The sequence below is a fragment of the Tenrec ecaudatus genome, chromosome 9, assembly GCF_050624435.1.
Source record: "Tenrec ecaudatus isolate mTenEca1 chromosome 9, mTenEca1.hap1, whole genome shotgun sequence".
In the NCBI taxonomy this organism is placed as follows: domain Eukaryota; kingdom Metazoa; phylum Chordata; class Mammalia; order Afrosoricida; family Tenrecidae; genus Tenrec; species Tenrec ecaudatus.
Window position 1 is genome coordinate 102871682 of NC_134538.1, and position 23784 is coordinate 102895465.

The 23784-nt window shown below is 45.4% G+C and overlaps 1 protein-coding gene across 1 annotated transcript in view; it reads left to right on the forward strand.

Moving 5' to 3' along the window:
* The window catches only part of SLC25A13 (solute carrier family 25 member 13), a 199801-nt gene that overhangs the window by 65510 nt on the left and 110507 nt on the right, over positions 1–23784 (forward strand). The window contains exon 4 of the mRNA XM_075558386.1: positions 13919–14034. Coding sequence (XP_075414501.1) covers positions 13919–14034 — 116 coding nt within the window. The remainder of the gene's footprint in view (positions 1–13918; positions 14035–23784) is intronic.

Sequence of the window (23784 nt, forward strand, 5' to 3'; positions counted from 1 at the left end):
TTTTATTTATTCTTGTCCACACCATGAATAATTTTATTTTTTTAAAGCGATAAAGGTTGTTTTAGTCATTTAATTTTTGCTTTGCCGAGGACTTATGTTACCTTCACTTCAAGAGAGGTTTTTGTGTGTACCCAAAATGTAGGAATTATAAGTGAATGAAAGAAAGCGCTAAAAGGTTCCTATTTGGTAGTGTGTCTTCAAGAAGAATCCGTGTGACCTGGTGTTTTTAAAAACAACTTAATTTTTTTTTACAGAATGAGTATCTGTGAATTCAACATCGGCAGGTCTTAGAGCGTAGCACAATCACGCTGCTCACTCTTTGTGTGCCTGTGATTGGGGGTGACTTCTACTGTTTTAGAATATGGTTCTAGTATCATTGTCTACTTTTAGACATTCACGGTCACAGATTAAAGATGTGCTTCCGTTTAAGAATCATTTAACGTAATCCTTGTGCTGTGTGTGTGTTAAAATGCTAAAGAGTAAATAATAATATAGATAATTCTTGAAGGTATCCATGAGTCTTTGGTTAATTAGATTTACCCATATTGAAAAATAAAACAGGATACATGCCACACACCATATACAAAAGTGAATTCAAAGTTATATAAAGACTTGATGTAGAAGTTATACCCATAAAATTCTTAGAACATGAAAGCTCAGCACTGTTAAATCTACCCTTTCACAGTGTATTATTTAATAACAAAAGCACAGACAGCAAAAGACAAAATAAATAAATTAGGCCTCCTATTAAAAACATTTGTTCACCAAAGGCTTTCTTTATCCTCCAAAATGGAAAGACAAGCAGCAGATTCGGAGAATCTATCTTCAGAAACCTTAGACCTGGCCCTACTCTAATAATAACATATATATATATGAAATATGAACAACTTAACAACAAAAACCAAATTGCCCAATCATAAAATGGACAATGGACTTAGGTAGTCATGTCACTAAGAGGACATTGAAACTGTCACCCACAAAATGGGGAGAGATGGTCTCTGTCATTAGTCACTCCCCTACTGTGGTGCCCAAGATGAGAAATGCAGGCAAGGACAAGTGCTGGCAATTATGTGTGCATGGGACTTGAAATACTAACCTATTGCTGGTGGGACTGCAGATTGGTATCATCATTGTGAAAAAACAGTGAGGGATACCTTTAAGAAAAAGAATTAGCATACAAACAAACCCTAAAACCCACTGTTATTGAGTAGGTTTTGACACATAATGATCATCTATTTCTCTATCTATATATACATATATACTTATCTATTTACACATACTTGGACACTGATAGGTGTATGTTAGGGCAGGTTGACTAAACAAATCCAGTGACACTCATGTATGTGTCAGTAAGAGCTTTCTATCAAGAATGGACCATACATTGAGAAAACATCCCAATCCCATTAGTCTATAAGTCCCTCTTCAGACTCATGCAGCCACATGCAGTGATGTAGAGTGCAGGAAGGTTGTAGGCTGGTAGATGTGAAGTCCTGTGGATGCAATGGCGGTGACTCTGGCAGCAATCTAGATCAGCAAGCAGGAAGAAGAAGAGAGATCATCCTTATGAGAAGGCCACACCGTCAGGCTGGGACCTGACAGGTTAAAATCCACCACTACCCTTTCATATGTCTTCAAGTTGACATGAAATTCAGTAATTGCCACAATACAGAAATATGTAAGGTTTCCGAGGCTCTACATCTGTATGGGAGCAGATCGCCTTATCTTCCATGGAGCAGCCAGTGGATTTGAGCCACTGACCTTGTAGTTAGTAATTGAATGCTTACCTTCCAGAGTCATCAGGACTTCTCAAAACTACCATAAGACCTAACTCCTGGGCATATATAAAAAACAAAACAAAACGAAAAAACCCTGAAAGAAGAGACTGTAAATGATACTTATACACCGGTGATTATAGCACCACAATTCACAATAGCCCAATGGTAGAAATCACCCAAGATACTCTTCGTTATTAGTAGATAAACAAAATGTACATAAATATAATGGAATGTTACCCAGCAGGAGGAATGAGGCCTTGATATGCGCTTCCAGAGGGATAGGACCTGAAAACCTTGTGCTGAGTGAACTAGGCCAGTCACAAAAAGACAGATACTGTATGTATGAGCTCACTAGATGAAAAGAAGTGTATAGAGAACAAATGGTGATGGGAATATTACTTAAGGGTAAAGTAACAGAACAATTATAATTGGTTTCAATCAATTGTACACCTCTTAAGTTGTTGAATTGGCAAAAGTGTGATAACTATATTTACAACATGACAGGAAAAAATTAAAGAGCATCTGCTGAGGCTACTTCTATAGACCAAATACCTTATTGGATTCGATGCCTTGGCTTAGAGATTTGAGTCTTGGTTTCTTGGGACTATTCCAGTACACTGGCTTAATAACATCTTAAATATTTGTTCTACTTCCTCGTTTGTTACATCGTGCCTGGGGCAGTCCAAGGCACAGCATCTGGTCTGCGCATCTGGAGCAACAGAGGAGGGAGAGCCAGGAATAGAAAGAATACAATGACTACATGGCGGCTCCCATCCTAGAACAAATGCCAAGAGACCAGACGCAATGTGCCTTCCTGTCCATTGTGACCAAAAATTCCATAGGAGAATCCTGGTCAAAAGTGGGGAAAAGCAGCACTGAACTTCAAATTCTCAGAGCCGCTAGCCTTTCTGGAGCCATTGAGGCTGGTTGAGCTCCTGGTCTTGAAGTAAACTTTAAACCATCAGCTACACATCCCCCTGACGTCATCTTAAAGCTGAGTAACAATTAAGTTGCATCATGAAAAAGCCCATCGCTTTTATGAGCCCCAATAAATTGTTAAAATTAAAAAAAAAAAAAGCCCATCGCTGGTCTGCCAGTTGGTTGTAGTGTGGCGGCTTGGGAGCTGTGTCACAGATAATTGGATGCCAGCAGGGTCGCCAAAGTGAACAGGTTTCTGTCTTCACAGCTTCCGAAGGATCCGCCAGGTAGAACTAGGCTGACAACAGAATACCAGAAAGATATTTATTGTGTTTTATTGACTATGCCAAGGCTGTGTGGCTCATAACAACCACGGATCCCTTTGAGAAGACGGGGCATTCCAGAATACTCCGTTGTGCTCACGCAGAACTCTACATGGAGCGAGAGACCGTTGTGCGAACAGAACAAGGGGCTACTGCAGGGTTTAAATTCAGGAAAGGTGTCAGGATTGTCCTTTCACCATACTTTATTCAGCCTGTGTGCTGAGTAAATCAGTGGAGAAACTGGCTGGTACGAGGAAGAATGTGACCGCAGGATCGGAGGCCGGCTTATTATTAGTTCAGGCTCTCACTGATGTTGTGGCTTCAGTGCCTAGGGCATTGACTGGCATCTAGTAGGTGCAGGATACATATTTGGTTGGTTGCTTGTGTAACGTATATTTACAAGGTTGTTGGGAGGGAGAGGGAAAGGGTGGAAAAGCCAAAAAGGCTCTTAACAAAGGTAAAAATCACAGAAGCATAGCCCTTTCGACACACAGCTCTTGTGTGGTGAGCACCGGGGAACCAGTTCTGGATTTTTTTCCCTCGACACCCACAAATACTTGCGCTTGGGTGGTCTGGTGGCTGGAACCCTGTCTGGGCGCTGATTCCCCTTTGATTGCCGGCCGCACTCCTGGACAGTTGTTGGCTTCCTTGCAAAACGAGGCAGAGAGAGGGCTGCGAGGCGAAGGTAGTTTTTCAGAAAGCTCTGTGGTTAGGAGCCTGAAGTCAAAGTGGTCATTGAGTTCTGATATGGTGCATTGTCTGCAGGTCAGGTTCATGAAGTATGAACAGAGCCGATCTTTATGTGCAGTTGCTGAACCTTCTGAGCAGTAGAGCTGGCCTGGAGCTAGGAGCCAGGCGGAGACGGAGATGAAAGGGACCGCACGAGTGTGACCTGCTGAGCATGAATTAGCCCAGCTGGGAGGGAGCATGCCAACTGCAGCTTATCCACCTTGGATAGATAACCAGGGCTCAGTGTGATGCCTGCCAGTGCCGCTGCGGCTTTCAATTTTGCCTGTTTCCCTTCCCATCTCTTACTCATTTTGGGGCCACTGCCTTGTGTAGGTTGTTGCCATCTTTTGTTTTCGATGCATTTTATTTGTCTTATTTTTTTAATTGCAGAAAAAAATACAGCCATGTGTATTATGGGATATATATATCACACACAGGCAAGAGAATAGGAAAAAGTAAAAATGTTAACCCTAGAGATGGCCATGGCTCATGTTTTGGGGTGCATCTTCAAAGCGAGCCCATGTGCGTATGTGCTTAGGCAGGTGAAATGCCATTTCTGTCCACTTTTAACAAAATAGAATCGCCCCATGCCTATCTTTGTGTAATGGTATCTTTTGCTTTATGTCATGAACTTGGTTTATGATTTTTAATGATTGACTAGTTTTCTGTATGAATACTCCTTTATGATGTGTCCATAAAATCAAACTCACTGCTATCAAGTTGATTCTAACTCATGGCCGCCCTATAGGACAGGGTAGAACTGTCCCTTTGGGTCTCCAAGACTAACTTTCTGTGGGAGTAGAAATCCTCATCTTTCTCGTGAGAAGCAGTTGGTGGTTTTGAACTGCTGACGTTGCAAATCACAGTCCAACGTGTAACCACTACGCCACCAGGGCTCCTTTATTATCTGTCATATATTGTTATATATTGAGGTTAATAGAAGGCACGGTAGCATATAGTACCTTGCCAATTGGGCCGCTAACTTCAAGGTCAGCTGTTTGGATCCATCAGCCACTCCTTGGGAGAAAGATGATGATTTCTACTGCCACGGGGATTTATAACTTTGGAAATCCACAGAGGTGGTTCCACTCTGTCTTGTAGAGTCGTGCTGAGTCAGAATTGACTCAGTCAGAGTGCATCTGATCATCAAGGTTGCGTTCATGTTTCCCAGTATTACCAACATCCGTTGTGAGCATCCGAGAGAGAAGAGTTTGTACACATTCATAAATGATTTCTTATGGTCGAGTCTTAGAAGTGGCGTCGTAGTGTCAGTGATGTACTTGCGTGCCACGCACTCAACTGCAGCTCATAGCCACCCAACCGGACAGTTGAACTGTTGCCTGACTGTCCTGGTTGTCGTCTCCATGGACACGCACATCACTAGGACATTTCTCCTGTGGAACCCTGGGGACTTTTTGGTTAGCACTAAGGGTTTCACCACTCTGCCCCGGGGTGCCCTTCAAAGGACTTAGACGCCCTGCTTTATGGAAGAGCGCTGCTCCATAACGCCATCGCCTGGGGGACGAGCCTGCTGTCCCCTCAGGTCTTTATCCTCAGCCTCTTGCCTGGATTCTTCCCCAGTCTAGACAGTTCCCACACCTTTGCCAGATTAAACTTTCTGAAGCACAGGTTGACCAAGCCACTGACATACTCCGAGGCTCTTCGCCAGCACCTCCGAGGCCCTTCACTGTCAAAAGGGGACCATCAGACTTCCTGTTCCTTTCCCCTCTCTCAGCAGCTCTCACCTCCGGGACTCCATCGCTGGTCTTCCCTCCTTGGCTCCTGGCTCAGGGAATTCTCCTTCCTTTACCTCCCATCTTTATTTGATGACCATGTCGGAGTCAAACGTGATCCCATCTTCACTCTGATACCATATGGTTTGAACTTCAGTAAGACTTCCCTGTTTTATCTCCTCCTTTCTATCATCCTATCAATACTCTTTCCCTTTTTTTCAGTTACAGAAGGGTGAACTATTGCTCTACTGAGGAAACTTACATCCAAATTACTTTATGCCTTTTTCAACAAGTCCTAGCAAGTATTCAAAGAAAGCAAATAGAGCTTCCTCGGGAAAAAAGAACAAGCAAAATGGAGTTGATGATTGTCCCAAAGAATTCCTAAAAGAGAAAAATATGTACTGTTTAACCTTTCTTCTTTTGAGGCAGAGTAAGTGAACTCCGCAATTCATAAATAAGGTTTTCTTACTTTATAAGCAGGAAAAACTGAGGTTCTGTTTGGATGCGCATATAAAATCCATCTTGAACAAGATGAGAGAAAAAAATCATTCTTCAACATTTTCATTCTCATGCATTGAGGTCCAGAGGTCTGTTGAATCCACCTTTTCGATTCCCACATTGATGGCGTAGCCCTTACAGAGCCTTCCACCTTCTTCCTTTTGTGGAGTCAAAGGAGCCAAGCCCCAGTAGGTTCATCATCTCTCTCTTCCTCTGCTTTGCCCCCCAAGCTCTCCTCAGTAACCTGGCGCTCTTTATTTTGCTCATCTCGTCTTTTTCCCACTGAAAAGGGGAGGGGATGTGAACCTATGTAGTCTGGGCCCTCTGGAGGTCTGCTGGTTAGTGGTGGAGAAGGGCTCCTTCTTTGATCTCTTTCTTAAGAGAGTGAGGTCCCTGGTTGTCACTTCTGGGATGAATCATTTTTTGTCTAGCGGGAGGGCAAAATTTATTGAGTCCCACACTATGGTTTCATGCCCTTATGTCATAGCCTGACTCCTACTTCTTATTACATTATTAGCAAGCTGCCCAGTTCCTTTTGGTAGGTCACAAGTACCTCGTATTCCTATAGCCCTCTTCCTTTGCTGGGAGTTACAAAGAGTATAGTTAGATGAGCCAGATCAAGTGGTCTACACCACTTCACCTCTGGGATTGATTCCATTAAAAAAACCACACTTTTATTGGGGGTGCTTACATCTTTTACATTCATCCAGTGTGTCAAACACATTTGCACATATGCTGCCATCACCATTTCAAAGCATTCTCTTCCCACTTGAACACCTGATATCAGCTCCTCATTTCTTACCCCCTCCTCTGTCCACCCTCCCTCACGAACCCTTGATAAGTTACAGATTATTATTTTCATATCTTACATCATCCTGTGTTGTTCCTCACCCACATTTCCATTGTTCGTCCCCCTGGGAGGGGGTTCTAGGTTGATCCTGTGACCGACTCCTCCTTTCTCCCCACATCCTCCCCTAATTCTCCTGGTATTTCTACTCTCATTGTTGACCCTGAGGGGTTTATCTATCCTGGATTCCCTGCTTTGCAGGCTCTTATCTGTAGCAGTGTGCGTGTTCTGGTCTAATCCGTTTTGTAAGGTGGAATTGAGGTCATGATAGTGGGGGGAAGGAAGCACCAAAGAACTAGAGGAAAGTTGTGTGTTTCATCGGTGCTATCCTGCACCCTGATTGGCTCATCTCTTCCCTGTGACCCCTCTGTGAGGGGATGTCCATTTGTCTACAGATGGCCATTAGGTCTTAACCCATGCCATCCCTCCTCCTCCACTCCCCCAATTCACATTGGGTATGATTTCGTTCTGGGTTTTAATGCCTGACACCTGATCCCATCGACATGACACCTTGTGATCACAGAGACTGGTGTGCTTCTTCCATGTGGGCTTTGTTGCTTCTCAGCTAGATGGCCGCTTGTTTATCTTCAAGCCTTTAAGACCCCAGACGCTCTATCTTTTGATAGCCTGGCACCATCAACTTTCTTCACTACATTTGCTTATGCACCCATTTTGTCTTCAGTGATCTTGTTGGGAAGGTGAGTATCACAGAATGCCGGATTGTTAGAACAAAGTATTCCTGTGTTGATGGAGTACTTGAGTCGAGGCTCAAGAATTAAGGCAACTTTAATTCTTAACATATAGATATGAGTACATAGTTCTATTCCCCTCTCATTACATATATATTTACATATGTACAGGCCTGTATTTAGACATCTATAAATGTATTTTGCCCCCTGGTTCTTGCCTTCATTTCCTTTTACTTTCCTCTTGTCCCACCTTCATGTTTGGCCTTCATTTGGGTTTAATAATTCCTTGGTTATACATGGCTGCACTAGGCATCCTACGTCCTTCTCACCATTGATTTTAGTTCACTTGTTGTTACCTTGGGCTAGTTCCCCCAAACCCCACTTCCTTTCTTCCACCTCCCCTTCTTCCATCTCCCCCCAGAACCATCGGTCCTATTCTTTTCATCTCCGAATTATTTATCCCATCTATCTTATATAAATAGACATGCAGATACATTAATAAGCACAAAAACCAGGCAAAGCCAAATAAAACAACAAAGGAAGTTATGGTCAACAAAACAATAAAACAACAACAACAAAAAGAAAGGCACTTACAAAAATGGAAAAGCCTATAAATAGTTCAAGGTCTCTTTGTTGGCTTTCACGAGTGTTTTTCTAGTCCAATCTGATGGGGTTCCACACTCTGTCTCCAAAGTCTATTTTTGGTATTCTCTGGGGATTTCATCACTTTCCTCTCCTTTCTGCTCTGTTACATGCCCTTAGTGTTTTGCTCCAGCATGATGAGGTCAGATTGTGCACTATTCCCACACTGTCTCCAGTGTTGTCCCCTGTTTTAGTGATGGCATCGTGTCTTGTGGTGGGGCCAGCCCTATGGTTCTCTCTGTGTGCTGTCTGCTCAGAGCAGGAATATCATTCTCAGGGCTTGAAAAATAAAAACAAAACAAAAAAGACATGGGTAGGAGGGGAGACCAGGGCACTAACCCACCCAAGGGGATGGTATTGTTTATGTCTGCACAGGAGAGGGAGAGGGTTGAACCTGACTTCAACCCCATGCACCAAGACATGAATACCAGGCATGTACCCGGGAACCAATAGAGAGGTCTGTGGGGGCTGGCCCCAGTTATAATTATGTGGCCCCCCTCCACTCAGAAGAATGCACTTCAGAAGACAGCACTGGCGCTACAGTTTGGGTAGAGTGGCATGTCTGATTAGAGCACACGGGGGAAAAGAAAAGGGATGGAAAAGGGATGGGAGGACAACCTGGCCCACCAAGCCCCGAGGATTGATTCCGTGTAAGCCTAGTGGGGTAGCAAATGGACTAGTTCTCTGTAAGCCCTCCATACACCTGGTTTGTCAGGTTCCACCTCACAAGCTTTCCCTATACCTTATTTGCATTATTTCTAGGATAGTCAATCATCTTGAACACCTTGTTTGCATATTCCCACCCATTTGTCTCACTTTGTGAGAGTCATGGCTAGAAGGACCACATTAAGTAATTCATTGCATTGTGCTCAAAAAATTAAAAAGATGGGGTGAAATTCAAACTTGAGGTACTTGTGAACTTTCTCTTCTTTGGAAAGTCTTTGAAGATGTTACCAATTAGGATGAAGTCATGGTAGAGTAGGGTGGGTCTTAATACGTTAAACCCAAATGCCTTTTACAAGGGAAAATACTTAGAGACAGGCTGGCGCAGGAAGGCTGCCACGTGGTGGATGAGCTGTAAGCCAAAGACTACTTGGCACAAGAGGCCCAGCCCTCGGCTGCTCTCTGAAAGACTGGCAGAGAAAGTTCCGGTAATCGGCATCCATAAAAGTTATTGCCAAGAACCCATCTGAGATAGCCCTGCTCCTTCCCATGGATTATTCTGAGTCAAAAACGCCTCCGTGGTACCTCCACCCACAGGAAGCTAGGAGCCTTGATGGTTCACTGGTGACCCCCCATGCCAGCACCATCCCCATGGTCAGTCACAGATCTGACCTTGTCTTCGTAGGATTTCCACTGCCTGATTTGCCGAAGCAAGAGCAAGCTGTCGGGCTTTTAAACCCTCCAGGCTGCGGGGATAGTGCTGGTATGTGCCGTCAGGTCACCACGAAAGGGGGACTAAGTAGACGCCAGTTGACAAAACACCAGCCGCTAGGAGAGAAGCCTGACACCCCTTTTCTCCCCTTAACCTACCCCCAGAGGGACTCAGCACAGTTTCCTTGAGGCCTGCAGACCCCAGAACTGGGACAGGAAACAGCTGCTCCTTTGCTGTTATTGTGTGCTGCGAAGTGAATCCAACTCATGGCAGGCCTTGGAAGCAAGGACGGGGACACCTAGTCTCGAGTACTTAGGACCAGTCCTGTGGAAGGGTATGATGTCTTATTAAATACAGGGCAGCGGAAAAAGGAAGACCTTCAGCAAGATGGATTGCTACGGTGGCTGCAACAGCGGCTGGAGCCTAGGGACCATTGTGAGGTGTTTCAGGACCGGGCAGTAGTTGGTTCTGTGTACACAGGGTCACCGTGAATGGGAACCGTCATGGCAGGTCCTTTGAGACAGGTTAGACCTGCTCCTAAGGGTTTCCAAGGCTATACAGCTCTCTGGGAGCTGACAACTTTCCCTCTCTCCAACAGAGTGGTTGGCGAGTCAGAATTCCCTACCTGTAGTTAGCAGCCTCGTACTTCAAACACCACTTCTCTGGAGTTTCTAGTTTGCTGTACCAGAGGCCTTCAAAAAGTTTGTAGAAAAATCCCGTTGTCTTTTTATTTTCATGAATAATTTGAAGCCCTCTTGTTTTTGTTACAGCAGCCTTCAAACCAATACCAACCTCACTGCCATCAAGTTTTCAACTCCTAGTGAGCCCAAGGTCAGGGTAGAGCTGCATCTGTGGGGTGCTGTGATTTTAACTCTTTAAAGGAGAAGCAAGCCTTTCTCCAGTGAAGCGCCTGGTGATGTCAAACTGCCGACCTTGTGTTTGTTCAGCAGCCCAGGGAAAACCCACTGTGCCACCTGGGCTCCTCACAAGAGCTCTAAGAAATGGATAATCTTCACTTTGTCATAAGTAGGTGTTGTCCTTCTTCTGTCTTTCCCCCTTTTGGGGCACAAGGCTCCAATATAGTAACTGCTTCAGCTGGACTCTAAAAGAGTTGTAAAGCTGATGGGGTTATGAGTGGTCTTCAGAATGAAAACACAGTAGTCGAAATGATTTAGACAACTGGGAAACACCCCATGGCAGCTTGAAAACCAGGAGCTGGGGTAGTTAGATGTTGTTGTTGCCCGCTGGTGAGCCTGAAAACCAGGAGCTGGAGTGGTTAGATGTTGTTGCCCCCTGGTGAGCCTGAAAACCAGGAGCTGGAGTAGTTAGATGTTGTTGCCCGCTGGTGAGCCTGAAAACCAGGAGCTGGAGTGGTTAGATCTTGTTTTTGCTCCCTGGTGAGCCTGAACACCAGGAGCTGGAGTAGTTAGATGTTGTTGCCCCCTGGTGAGCTTGAAAATCAGGAGCTGGAGTAGTTAGATGTTGTTGTTGCCCGCTGGTGAGCCTGAAAACCAGGAGCTGGAGTAGTTAGATGTTGCTGTTGCCCGCTGGTGAGCCTGAAAACCAGGAGCTGGAGTGGTTAGATGTTGCCGTTGCCCACTGGTGAGCCTGCCACCAGCTGCTGGCAGCCCATGAAGAAGTGTCACCCCGACCTGTGCCATCCCATGATGGGATGGGGTTCAGATTGTTGTGATCCACAGGATTGTCATTGGCTCATTGTCAGCCTGTCTTAGTTTGGAAGCGCTACAAAATCCATGGCAGCATTGTAACAACACGTAAGCCTCCACTGCTAGATTGGCATTGGCTGTAAGGAAGAGGCAGGCCTCCAGACCTCTCCTCTGATCCCAGAGTGACATAGACTTCGGATTTACATCCACATTGGTTGGCTCAGGCGAGTGCTGAGTGTGAATGTGAAATAGTGCTCCTTAGATATGAGTGGCAGAGTGTATGAGAATCCTGTGGTTATCTTCAGAAGGCCATAGAACATTGTTGAAGACAGTGGGGGTGGAAAAGGAACTAAGTGGGCTCACGAGCCAGTTCTGAACTTGATTAAACTTGTGTTCTTTGTTGTACCTATGCTAAGACCCATTAAAGCTGTAAAGCAAGACTAAAGTACTGTTTATGCTAAGATATACATAAATGTTTGTAGACAACAGTGCTCTAAATGACTACAGTGCTGTGTAATTATTCCAGATAGCCTTCTGGTCAGATTACCTTGAAAATCCAAGTGAGCTTGATGAACAATGATGCATTATGATTTCACGGTTCATCTATATACCTCCTACCTAGATGCATAATACTTGTACCTAACAGGATTACCAAATGACATACCTTTTTGGTTTCAGTAACATGCCTAAAATACCAGCGTACTCATTGGGCCAGCGTGGTTACGAAAACCACTTGGACATTGCCCAGGGAGGCTTTGCTCCGGCATAGATCGAGCGTTCGAGTTTGTCATGCTGTTTCGAGAGAGGCAGGATTCTCTATATTACCGCGTAAGCCTTCCTTTATTTAGACCATTAAAAACAATGCCCTCTATCTAGAATCTGCATTGTGTGGTTCTCTTTAAACCAACGTGAAGTCTGTGCTGGGGTTATTTAACAGATACGGTGCTTCCTGCCTTGCAGACTGCCAGCAAGCTCAGCCAGTGAGCGCAGGGTGGCTGCCCTGCGTGGTGGTTCTGGCCTGCTCAGCATGAGGCGAGGGGCTGGGTGCAGAGAGTGGAAGTAGCTGTGAGGGGTGGGGTGAGGTGAGGGCAAAAGGCTCTCCTTCATGAAAGTATTCATAAGAGGGAAGTGAAATATCCCCGAATGCACGACGCCTGGTTGCTTGTACGGACAGCTTAACGCCATCTCTTTGTACACACCTCCATGTCTGTGTTTACAGTCTCGACCTGTGTCTGGTGAGCCAACTTGGTCCATTGGGGCACCGTCACTTGAGAGTCCCACTGGGTCTCTTCAGCAGGGTCAGCGTCCGCCGCAATCCCTTCCGTCCCTTTGTCGTCGTTATCTTTGGTGCAGTGCCATCCATCCTGGCAGTAACCCATATTGGAAGTCTGGGGGACACCCAGCCTCTTTCCCTGATGTCTGCTTTTTCTCATCGCGAGCTTTCTCACCGATGCCTTCGCTCTGTTTCTCCTGGGGCGTTCAGAAAGGTTTAGGCCCTTGTCGCTCCGCTCTGAAACACTGACTATCAGCCATACTAGCACAGCCAGCGGTTCAAACTCACGTCTTACTCTTGGGAAAGGACAAGGGTACTGATCCCGTGAAGACGGACAGCTGGGAATCTCCATGTGCAGTCACTGTGAGTCAGAACTGACTCCGTGGCACTGAGAGGCAGACTGTCCCGCTTCTAATCTTTCCTCCTCCAAATTCCTTTCGTCTCTCTTTCCACACCCCGTTTCCTTTTTTATCATGTTCTTGCACACAAGAGACTCCAATCAGTGGTTCTCAACCTTCCTAATGCCGTGACCCTTCAATACAATTCCTCATGTGGTGGTGTCCCCCCTTCCCCCTTCCCCCAACCATAAAATTATTTTTGTTCCTACTTCATAACTGTAATGCTGCTACTGTGATGAATCAGGCGACGCCTGTGGAAGGGTTGTTCGCCCCACAGGTTGAGAACTGCTGGACTGCAGGACAGTTGAACCATGGCTTTCTTCTGTAGTGGGAAAAAATTATGTGCATCACTTCATTTCAGTTCTAATTTTATTGCATTGATCTAGAACCTAACCCACAATATCTCTGAGGTCTGCCTGAAGTCATTCTCAAGAGTAGTTTGAATCCCATTGCTGCCCCGAAGATTTCTTCCATTTCCACCAAAATTCTGCTCAGATTATCTTATGATCTGCCTTTTTGAACTCAAGTTATCTACAGACTACATTCCTTAAGGATAAGGTCTCATGCTTGATTTATCTGTATCCTGACCCTTCTCCTCTGTAATAACCTCGGTCCACTTTCCTTGTGGTCACTAGATGTCAACAATGAATATCTATGAGCTGTTTACACGTGCTGTGTAAGAGGATTGATCAGTGACACAGCTCCTCTATTTTGCTGTTACACAGCCATGTCTTTGTGTAAAGCATCCAAGCTTAGTCCTCAGATCCAACAATGTGCCTGAAGGAAGAGCGAGGCCCGAAGCACACATGATACGTGGGCAGAACAGTTGCACTTAGAGCATAACGCATGCAGTGTGTCCCAGGTCCTTAGCTTGCCATGTCTTTTACACTGCATCAACTCAGTCCACGATACGTCAAAGGCAAGTCTACGCGCGTTCAGATTCTAATTGCATTTTAAAAGCGGCAGTTTGCCTTTTTTCGTGTTTATTATTATATGCATGTATTCTCCACAGGCTGCTGATGGTACACGTTGTCCTTATTTCCTCTTGCAGGTTAATCTCTTTCCAGGAATTCGTGGCATTTGAGTCTGTCCTGTGTGCTCCCGATGCTTTGTTCATGGTGGCCTTTCAGTTGTTTGACAAAGCAGGCCAAGGAGAAGTCACTTTTGGTAAGTGAAGAGAGAGAGATCGAGAGAGAGGAGTGTGTGTGTGTGTGTGTGTGTGTGTGTGCGCGTGTGTGTGTGCGTGTGTGTGTCAGTCTCTGTGGGCTTCCTTCTGTGCACGTTATGCTACCCGAGAATGAAGCGGATAGAGATGCTCTTAGGAAGTAGCCATGCGTCTCTTCATCACGCTGCCTTGTGTTTGGCCGTTGACAGTTTGAATGGCTTCCTATTTGGAACCCTAAGTTCCTGGCTTAACAGATCTTCTCTTCTGATTTTGTTTTAAAATGTAACACCAACTTTTTTGACTAAAAGCACCACTGTGCATGTACCTGCCATCTCTGAGTAAGCTCCCACCACCTGTTTTCCTCTTGGATGAAGATCCGGCTCCAAAACTGACACACAGGTGATGTGGTTGCTATGCAGCACGGAAGCTGCCCTTGTCGGTATCGGCCCTGACAGAATTGTTCCGAACTTGTTCAAAGCCCAGCTTCAAACCCCTCCCCCTCTGTACTCCTTTGACGTGACTAGGTTATTTAAAGTTAGATCAGCTAAGGCATAAGGCAGATGTAAAAAATGGTCCGTTTGCCGCATTTGGTTTCCTGTCATCTAGATCAGTGTTCCCGAAGTGGGTGGGGCCGCCCCGGAGGACACTGGAACGGGGGGGGGGGGGGGGGGGGGCTGGGAGCCAGAGAAGCTACTTAGAGCCACCCTGGAGTGTGGGCGAGGGGACAAAAGTGATGGATTGCCATGAAGGTATCGAGTAAGTTTTTTTCTTAAAGGAGGCGGTAAAAAAAGTAAGTTTGGGAACCCATGATTTAGGCCAGGGGTCCTCATACTTTTTAAACAGGGGGCCAGTTCACTGCCCCTCAGACCCATTGGAGGGCTGGACTATAGTTTTTTTTTTTAAAAAAAAACAAACTATGAACAAATTCCTGTGTGCACTGAACATATCTTATTTTGAAGTAAAAAACCAAACGGGGCAAAAACCGCCGTCGGGCCGGATCAATGTCCTCAGCGGGCCGCATGTGGCCCGTGGGCCGTAGTTTGAGGATGCCTGATTTAGACACTCAGATGTGTCCCTTGTGGATAACGTGAGGTGTAGTTAATTAACTCCACAGGATAATTTTAGCCGTTTGCTTTTCTACCACCTCAGTCCTCGTAGCCAGCACTGTAACCATAGCATGTCGGTGGAACATCAATTTCTTACTTCAGTTCCAATTTCTTTGAAAACAAAAAGCATTGTCCCCATGAAATTTGTCAGTACACAAGCAGCTGGTTTATGATCATGCGAATTTGGAAGTAGAAGCTGTTCGATGGAAACATCGATAGTGTTTTCCTGGAAGAACAAAGAGAGCCTTATGTTCGGGTACCTCCAGGGCCAGCCGCGTTAGGGTTCGCACAGAAGGGTGCCTGTCAGCTCTGCCTTCCCCAGGAAGTGTGCGTGTGGGGGAGAAGAGAGTTGGGTTGGAATGGGTGTGAAATGACAGCTGTGCCTGTGGGCACCATCCCTTCCACTCCTCTGGCCCTGCCGGTAGGTATCAGGGAGGCCTTCTTGGAGGGAGAGACAAGTCTGCCCCTCTGTTGCAAGACTCAAGGAGATAGAGCTCATCTGTGTACTGTCGGAAGAAGAACTGTGAGGTGAGAGTTCTGTGTCCTCTTCTTACTAGCTGCTTGTGGGCTTCTGGGCAAGTCAATTAAACGTTCTCAGCCTCATTTCTTCATCTATAAAATTAAGTCGCATCTACCTTACAGGGCTCTGTGCCGATTAAAGAGCAGTCTCCTGTAAAGGTGCTGCCGGGCAAACAATGGCTTCAATAAAAATGTTACTTAAAGTAGTAGCTTGCATTCCCTTATTTGAGGGAGGGGTTGGGGGTGAGTCTGCTTTGTTTTGGGGGGTGGGGGAAGGCCTAGATTTTGAACTCGAAGCTGTAACCACTGGCCAGGTAGCCAGTCATTTCGGTGTGAATCTCGAGCAGTGTCCCAATCCACGGGCTGAGAGACTGTGGAAGCTCTAGTCTCTGACTTCCAGGAGCTGATTTTGGCAGTGAAGACCTCGACACACGCAAGAGCAAATCCAGAGCCAATCGTGTTACGTGAGGCTGTTGTGGGAGAAGGTACAGCCCTCCCAACACCCTGCCTCCTGGACAAGCGAGACCCGCTGCCATTGACTTGAGGCTGGCTCACCGTAGCCCTTTAAGATGCGTAGAACGGCCCCCTCGAGTTTCTGAGGCTGTCGTTCTGTAAGGGGTCAGAAGGCCTCCTTCTGGTCTTTCACCCTTGGAGTGACTGGTGGATTCAAACCGCTGACTTTGCAGTTAGTAGCCCATCGTGTTTCCTGCCTCGGGAAATGTGCAATGGCATCCCCACCCTGTGGGTGGTCATAAAATGCAGTCTCAGCTTTTGGAAGCCATCAGTTGTGGTCTGGATTAAACAGAAAGAGAAGTACGTAGCATACAGAACCGAAGACACGCAAGAGGCGTCAACGATATCATGGGGCTGCGAGAGCCTACGGAGTGTAAAGGCCGCCAAGCAGTGTGCTACGCAGGAAATGCACAGTGTGTTTCAGGCATCACGTAGGAAGTGGGAGTTGACTAGAAGAGGACTTGACCGAGTGAATTGTTATTGTTGGGTGCTGTGATGGATTTTGACCGTGAACTGCCCATTCGACAGAGTAGCGCTGCCCCTGGTGTTTCCTAGGCTGTAATCTTTATGCCAGCACACTGCCAGGTCTGTCTCCTGCAGAGCTGCTGGGTGAGTTTGAACCGCCAACGTTTGGTAATAGCTAAGCACTTGACCATGGCCTCTCCAGGTGGGATTAAGGCAATGCAATGCAAATCTAGATCTGGAACTGGGCTGTCTGTCCATATAGGGCTGTTTGAGATAAAGCCAGCAGACTTCTCTTCTCTGGTTACTTCCTTAGTGCGTGGTAAACTCGTCACCCAAGACTGACCCTTTCACCTTCCAGAAGCCTGTCGTCCTCCATGTGCATCGTTGGGAAGGAGAAACATGGAGAGATGGGAGGGGAAGGCAAGTGAGACCTTCAGTTTGGCTGAGCCACTTTGTGGTGACCCCGAGATGCAGCGTTTTCACATTTTCACACCTTGCTAGGGTTCACCTGGGCCCTTCTCAAGGCTGCAGAGAAGGCCTTGCCCTAGCTCCCCTCATTGCCCTGAAGCTTGTGTTTCATCCAGAGTAAGAATAGGTACTCTTTTATCTGTTTACATATTGGGTTTCCACATAGAGTTTGTTTGGTACAGCAATTCTGCAGCTAAGCTCAATGAGCACCATTGTTTGTCAACAAGTTGTGGTCTTCCTGCCCTTGCTCACACTGATTCTGATAAACACTAAACAAAATCAGATGGAGAGAGGGGCCGATAATCAAGCTTGTATTTCAGAGAAGCCGTGCCTTGTTTTCTCTGAGGCCTTGTTTCTCTGAGGCCTTGTTCTCTGAGGCCTTGCTGTAGTTTCATGTTTATGTTTGCCATATTTTCATGTCTGGGTCTTTCTATGTGCTTGCTTCAATGAAAAGATTTTCTTTTTTTTATATAACTCTTAGCTTTCTTTTAAAAAAAATCATTTTATTGGGGGCTCGTACAACTCTTATCACGATCCGTACATACATCAATTGTGTCAAGGACATTTATACATTTGTTGCCCTCATCATTCTCAAAAGATTTGCTTTCTACTTGAGCCCTTGGTGTCAGCAATGAAAGGATTTTCATCCAGCCAGTTCTGTTCCTTTGATATTTAGGTCATTTTAGTCTCCAACATCCTTTGAAGAAGGATCTTCAGTTATTCTGGATTTCACCATGCTTCCTTATTTTGATGCTTGATGTTTATGAGCGCCTTTTGAAAGGTCATTAAGCGTGTCATGAGATCTCCAGATAAGTTGGTATTAATTTTCAGTGGTCTGTCTTGTGGAGAAAACCTTTTTCTCTAGATGTTCCTTGGTAGCTTATTTCCGTGCCAGTGAGTCACCTTGATGGCGTGGCTAGAGCCCGCTCTTGCTAACCCAGCAGCCACTCTTTGGGAGGAAGATGATCCGCTTCCTGTACAACCTTGGGAACCCAACAGGGCAATCTGCTCTGTCCGATGGGTCACCGTGTACCAGAATCGATTTAATGGCAAAAGATTTGGTTTACATGATAGCAATTATTTTACTTACCATTAATTTTTAAAGTATTTAAATATTTTTTGAAGTATAACATGCATGCAGAAAAATGCACCAATCTAAAATGTGCCTCCTGATGGATTTTCACACCTGCTTTTCCACCATCCAACTAGAAAGAGGACAGGCCCAACCCTGCAGAGACCTCTGCCCAGTCCTTGTCCTCAGAGCTGTATCATCACTGTGGAAGACCAAGTCCCCACAGCGGATCACAGTCTCTGGCAGAATATAAATTGAAATCCAGCGAGGCCTAACTCCAAGGGTGAGAGCTGAGCTAGCTTACTTGTACTATTGGCGTGAGGCTGGAGAGTTAGTTGTCCGAAGGAAAAGGCATGGCAGTCTCTCAGCCTTTAAGGTTGGAATGTTCTTGACACATTTGAGGAAGAGCCATTTCAAGTGAGGTGGTGCTGAAGTTGAACAAGGCAGAGGGTCCTGTGGGAGACGAGCTCCGAGAAGTAATGGATCTGAGCAAGAGCAGGTGAGGTTCTGGAGGCCAAGGTGAGAGGGTGGGGAGCCTTGCAGGGTTGGAGCAGAGGTGGGGCATGCTTTGTCTTAGCAGTATCTTTGTGGCTGTTGGGCTGACAAAAGATGATAGAGCAGCCAGCATGGAAAGAGAGAAGACAATTAGGAGACTATTAACAACAATACAGGTAAGAGATAAATGCACTTTCGACCAGAACGGGTGGAGAGAGCAGTGGAAACGGGGAGAAGTGGCTGAGTTCTAGATATACTTGTGTTTGGAAGGAGAGTCGAGGAATTTTTCTGGTTGAGTGGATGTGGAGGGTGGTGGTGGTGGTGGTGGTGTGTGTGTGTGAGAGAGAGAGAGAGAGAGAGATTGATTTAGTTCCAGGAATGATTTCCAAGTTTTTCACCAAATTAACGGGAAGGGTGGAGCTATTATACTGGTCAACACACGTTTTGGTGCCTCACATGGCTAGACTTGCTTCTGAAGATATTTGACCTGCTAATTCCAAATCCAAATAGTTTTAAGATACAGAACATATACTATATACCAGACTTCACTCTGTCCATAAAAAATCAGGATATTTTAATACAGCGTTAGACTGAGTTAGAGGACATGCACATTGGCTTTATTTAAAGTTGTTTGTTTTGTGCTAAATACTTAGCTCAAATTATATTGGTGTCCTTCGATCTAAAGATATATTTGAGCGGTGCATGTTACATGGACTTGCAATTTTCCCCATGTATCACTTTACCTTTATTAGGAACTGAATAGCGGGCAGTTCTAAATTTTTTTCTTTTAAAGGGGCCAGGAATAAGAATTATTGTGCAATACCTTGGGAGCCCTGATGGCATAATGGATTATGTGTCTGACTGCCAACCACAAGGTCAGCTAGTCAAGCCCACCAGCTGCTCTACAAGATAAAGATGAGACTTCCTGCTCCCATTTAAAAAAAAATAAAGGAGCTGATATCCAGGGCTCAATAGAAAGTAAATGTCTAGAAAAGAATGAAGACAACATATGGACAAACATGCCTGATTCGATCGATGTATGGATTGTGATAAGAGTTGTACGAGCCCCCAATAATACGATAAAAAATATTTACAGCTCAGCAACCTATGAAAGTTCCACTCTGACCTATGGGGTCACCGTGAGTCATAATCAGCTCACTGTGAGTGAGTTTTGTATAGTGGACATTCAAATATTCTGGAACCCAACATGAGTCTTTCAGAGTTCAAACAGCTTCGTTAGAATAAAAATGTTCCAGTGGTGTTGTTTGGAAGGCACAGCCTCTCCAACTATGCACAAAACTCGAAAGAAAGTTAAATTTTACCTTAATAAAGAAGCTTGTAGCCAGCTTCACCTCTGAAGCATTTTGACTTCTATGTATTAAAATGTGTTCTGAAGTGCTCACTGCACCATTTGAAGAAGGAAAAAATAGATCTTCAAAATATTTATGAAAAGTGTTATGACATCTTACATTTGAATACTCTAAATTGCCCTCACACCTTCCGTATACGTACGTACCTTTTCAAGTTTCTTTATTTTCTACACCGTAGCTGTGTTCTGGCTTTGCGATATCTGACTAGCAGTGTTTGTGTGCATGGCACAGCCTCCCGGACCAGAGGGAAAACCCCACTGCCATCTGGTCAATTCTAAGTCCTAGTGACCCTGTAGGGTCAGACTGACCCCTGCAAGGTCATTGTGAACGGAGACATCATAGAGCCAGAAGAGCTGCCCTTGTGGCTCCCAAACCTTTAAATCTTTTAAAGGGCACAGTGATTGGTGGTTGGACTGCTGACCTTATGATTGGCAGCTCCGTGGCTTCCCTTGGGAGCCCCTGAACACCTAATTCTTTTTTTAAAAAAACATTTCTTACTGTTTTTTGTCTTATCCTGTAATTTATGGTTTTGAAGCCTTTCTATTATTTAAAATTAGCATGATAAATCAATAAATTATTATAAGTTAATGGCTGAAAATATAGGTGACGGTCATATCTAAGAAAATAGAGCTGTCGGGGTCTTTGTGGCGCAGTTTTCTGAATCAGTGCCCCAAACAGTCCCAGGAACAGGCCTTGGAAACCAAGAAAAACTCTTTTTATCATTGAGCTGTGTTTCCACTTCAGATGGGGACTTGGAGGGGTTGGGGAGACCTGCAGGACTGATGGCAGCGGAAGACGAGGAACAGGCTGCCATGGGCTACTTTGATGTATAGTGTGTGTCTAAGTAAGGTTGGTCTTAGAATGAGCAGAAGCTCAAATAGTGTCTGCCCTGTTACAAAGACACGTGATGTTGCATACTCTCCTGAGAGAAGGAAAGCCGCCCTCGTTTTATCTTTACGTTTATTGATCAGCTCATTCCAGCCACTGGCCTAAGCATTGTCCATATAATTTATTTTTAATCTTCGTCGCTCTGGGAGGTTGCTAGTACTGTGTTTTTCTGATGAGCAATGGGCATGAAGAAGTTTAGTAACTTGGTCACAGGTCTGTGTGGAGCCAGGATGGCAGCTTCATTTGGCCAGTGTGTGGTTCCCTGTGCCGTAGTGCCTCCTTCTGGTGGAGGTCACACTCGTGAGCCATGGAGGTGGGCCTTTCACGATCAAAGTGGCTATGTGTCAACCCATAGTGCCTTTAGGATGCATCTGGTGTCACTGCCAACAAGTGCATTCCCACTCACAGGGACCCTAGAGGACAGGGCAGAACGGCCTGTAGGGTTTCCAAGACTGACCCCTCTTTCTCCCACACGACAGCTCTTGGGTACAAACAGATGACCTGTAGGTGAGCAGCAGAGCCCTCAAACATCGTGTCACCCACTGGGATCCTTGATGCTAAACAAACAAACAAAGACAAACTTGGTGATTTTGAGTCTCCCTGTGGTGGGCCCGCTGCCACCCTCCAGAGCGGAGGAAAGCTGTCCTGGAGGGTTTTCAACACTGTACGTCTTCACGGAAACACCGCTCACCTGTGGAGCTGCCGGTAGATTCAAGCTTCCAGTCTTTGAGTTCATGGCCAATCATTTAACCGCTGTTCCACCGGGATTCATTTCCTTAATTCTGGGGGCACGTAATCGTTTCCCTGAAGAGTACAGACGTCTGTCAGTGATGACTTTGTTTATGACGATGTGGAAGTAACTTTGAGGAGGAATGCACCTGGATTAGAGTTCTTATACAGCATATGTTGCCTTAGTTCCATAAAAGCATGCCCACGTCCCTTACTTGTTAAAATGAACTCTGCCCAGAAAGCTTTCTCTTTGGACTGGAACAGAATTCTGAGTGGAGAGGGCAAAGCCAGCTTGGCAGAGGTGGTAGGAAGGTAGACACCGGGTGGGGGCAGAGACGCTCCACGGAGCACTGAAGCTTAAGAGACAGGCGCCAGAGTGAGTGGATGCCTTTTGGTGAAATACCAAAAGTTTTATTTGGTTCAAGAAGTAATTGGGCAAATGTTCATGAATATTTACAGATTTACTAATGTGGTATGTCCCTGCAATAAAGTATTTTAGTGTATTATGCTTGTATTGTTTGCGTTAACTATAAAAAATAGATAACACATTTGCCAGTTCACATTCTTTTCACAGTGAGATCCATTAATATTAGTCATATTACGCAATCTAAAATGATCATTCTTAGCATTGGACCATATTATTGTCCAAATGGTGGTGGTGGTGTGTGGTGTGTGTACAGCAGGTGTGTCCTGCATATTTTAATTGAATTTGGGGGTCAAATTGGAGCTGTCAGCCCAGACTCCTTAAGTGCCAGGGACTCGAAGACTTGCCGCAGTGTTTGATGACACATGATACAGTGGTCTGTGAACTGAGCTGTTAGCCACAAGGTCAGCAGTGCTGCCCCACCCGCTGCGCCACGGGACACCGATGAGGCTGTCTGTTCCCTTAAAAATGTAGTCTCAGAAACCATTAATAATAATAATAGGCAGTTCTGCTTTGCATCGGAAGCACTGGATGGCAGTTAGTTAGGGCATATTACCTGGAGGGGAACGATTGCCTAGTTCTCAAGGAGTCATAAAGGGGTCTGTAACGCATCAAAAGACTCTTTGTAGAGAAGGACAATTGAAATAATAAATATTATTTTATGTGAGACTTTCCCAGAACTATCGATTGTGTATAGTATTCCCCTCCTCTCTGTGTCTCCCTTTGCCTTGGGCATTGTGTGCTTGCCCCCCGCCCCCCAGCTCAAGTTAGGATGCCTCCGCCCGCTCCTCCCCTCCCACACCTGGGGCCATCAAATGATGGGTTTCTTCTGTGTGAAAAACCCTGTCTTGACTTTTTGTAACGGTGGTCTTGTGTAACATTTGTTCTTTTGACTAAACCCAGGTTCATTTTATGTTACGAAGTGTTTTGCAAATTCGTCATTATCCTCTAGCATTGCATCGTATTCCTTTCTGTGTTGTGTTGGAGTTTGTTCAGTTTACCTCGTCATCTGGTGCTGGACATGTAGGTGGCTTCCATACATGTGGCTCATGTGGATAGTGCTGCAAGGGTCTGGCGGCGTGTGTGCGTGTGTGTGTGCATGTGTGTGTGCGTGTGTGTGGTGTGATGAGTCTTACTCCTGTGGGGTACATACTTTGTTGTTCTATCTCCAGCCTTCTCAGGAAGCTCCCTGCCGTGTTCCACAGTGTTTGCACCGCTCACACTTCCACTGGGACCGCACAGTCTTGGCGATGATAGTAATAATGAGTGGACTCACAGACTCAGATGCTCAATGGGCATGGCCTGAGAACGCATGAGGGGGATTCCCAAACTTGTGGGAAAAGATCATTATCTTTTCAATCCTTTTCCCCCTGAACTTTTTTAAGCCACCACATATATAGGTTTGGCATAATATACTTCTACATACATGTTTTCCCATGCGGTAATTTATCCGTGGATATAGTAGCACACACAGGGGCAAGCCTACGGACATTTCTTGGCCACAACCAAACCCCTCGGTGGAAGAAGTTGCTGGACCATAGTCTCAGGACATCAAGATCAGTTGTCGCCGAATAGTTCACAAAGGGAATATTGTACATTCTATATTGGTGAGTAGCGTCTGGGGTCTTATAAGCTTGTAACCAGCCATTTAAAGTGCATTTATTGGTTTCATATTTGGGACCAAGAAGAGTGAAGAAAATCAA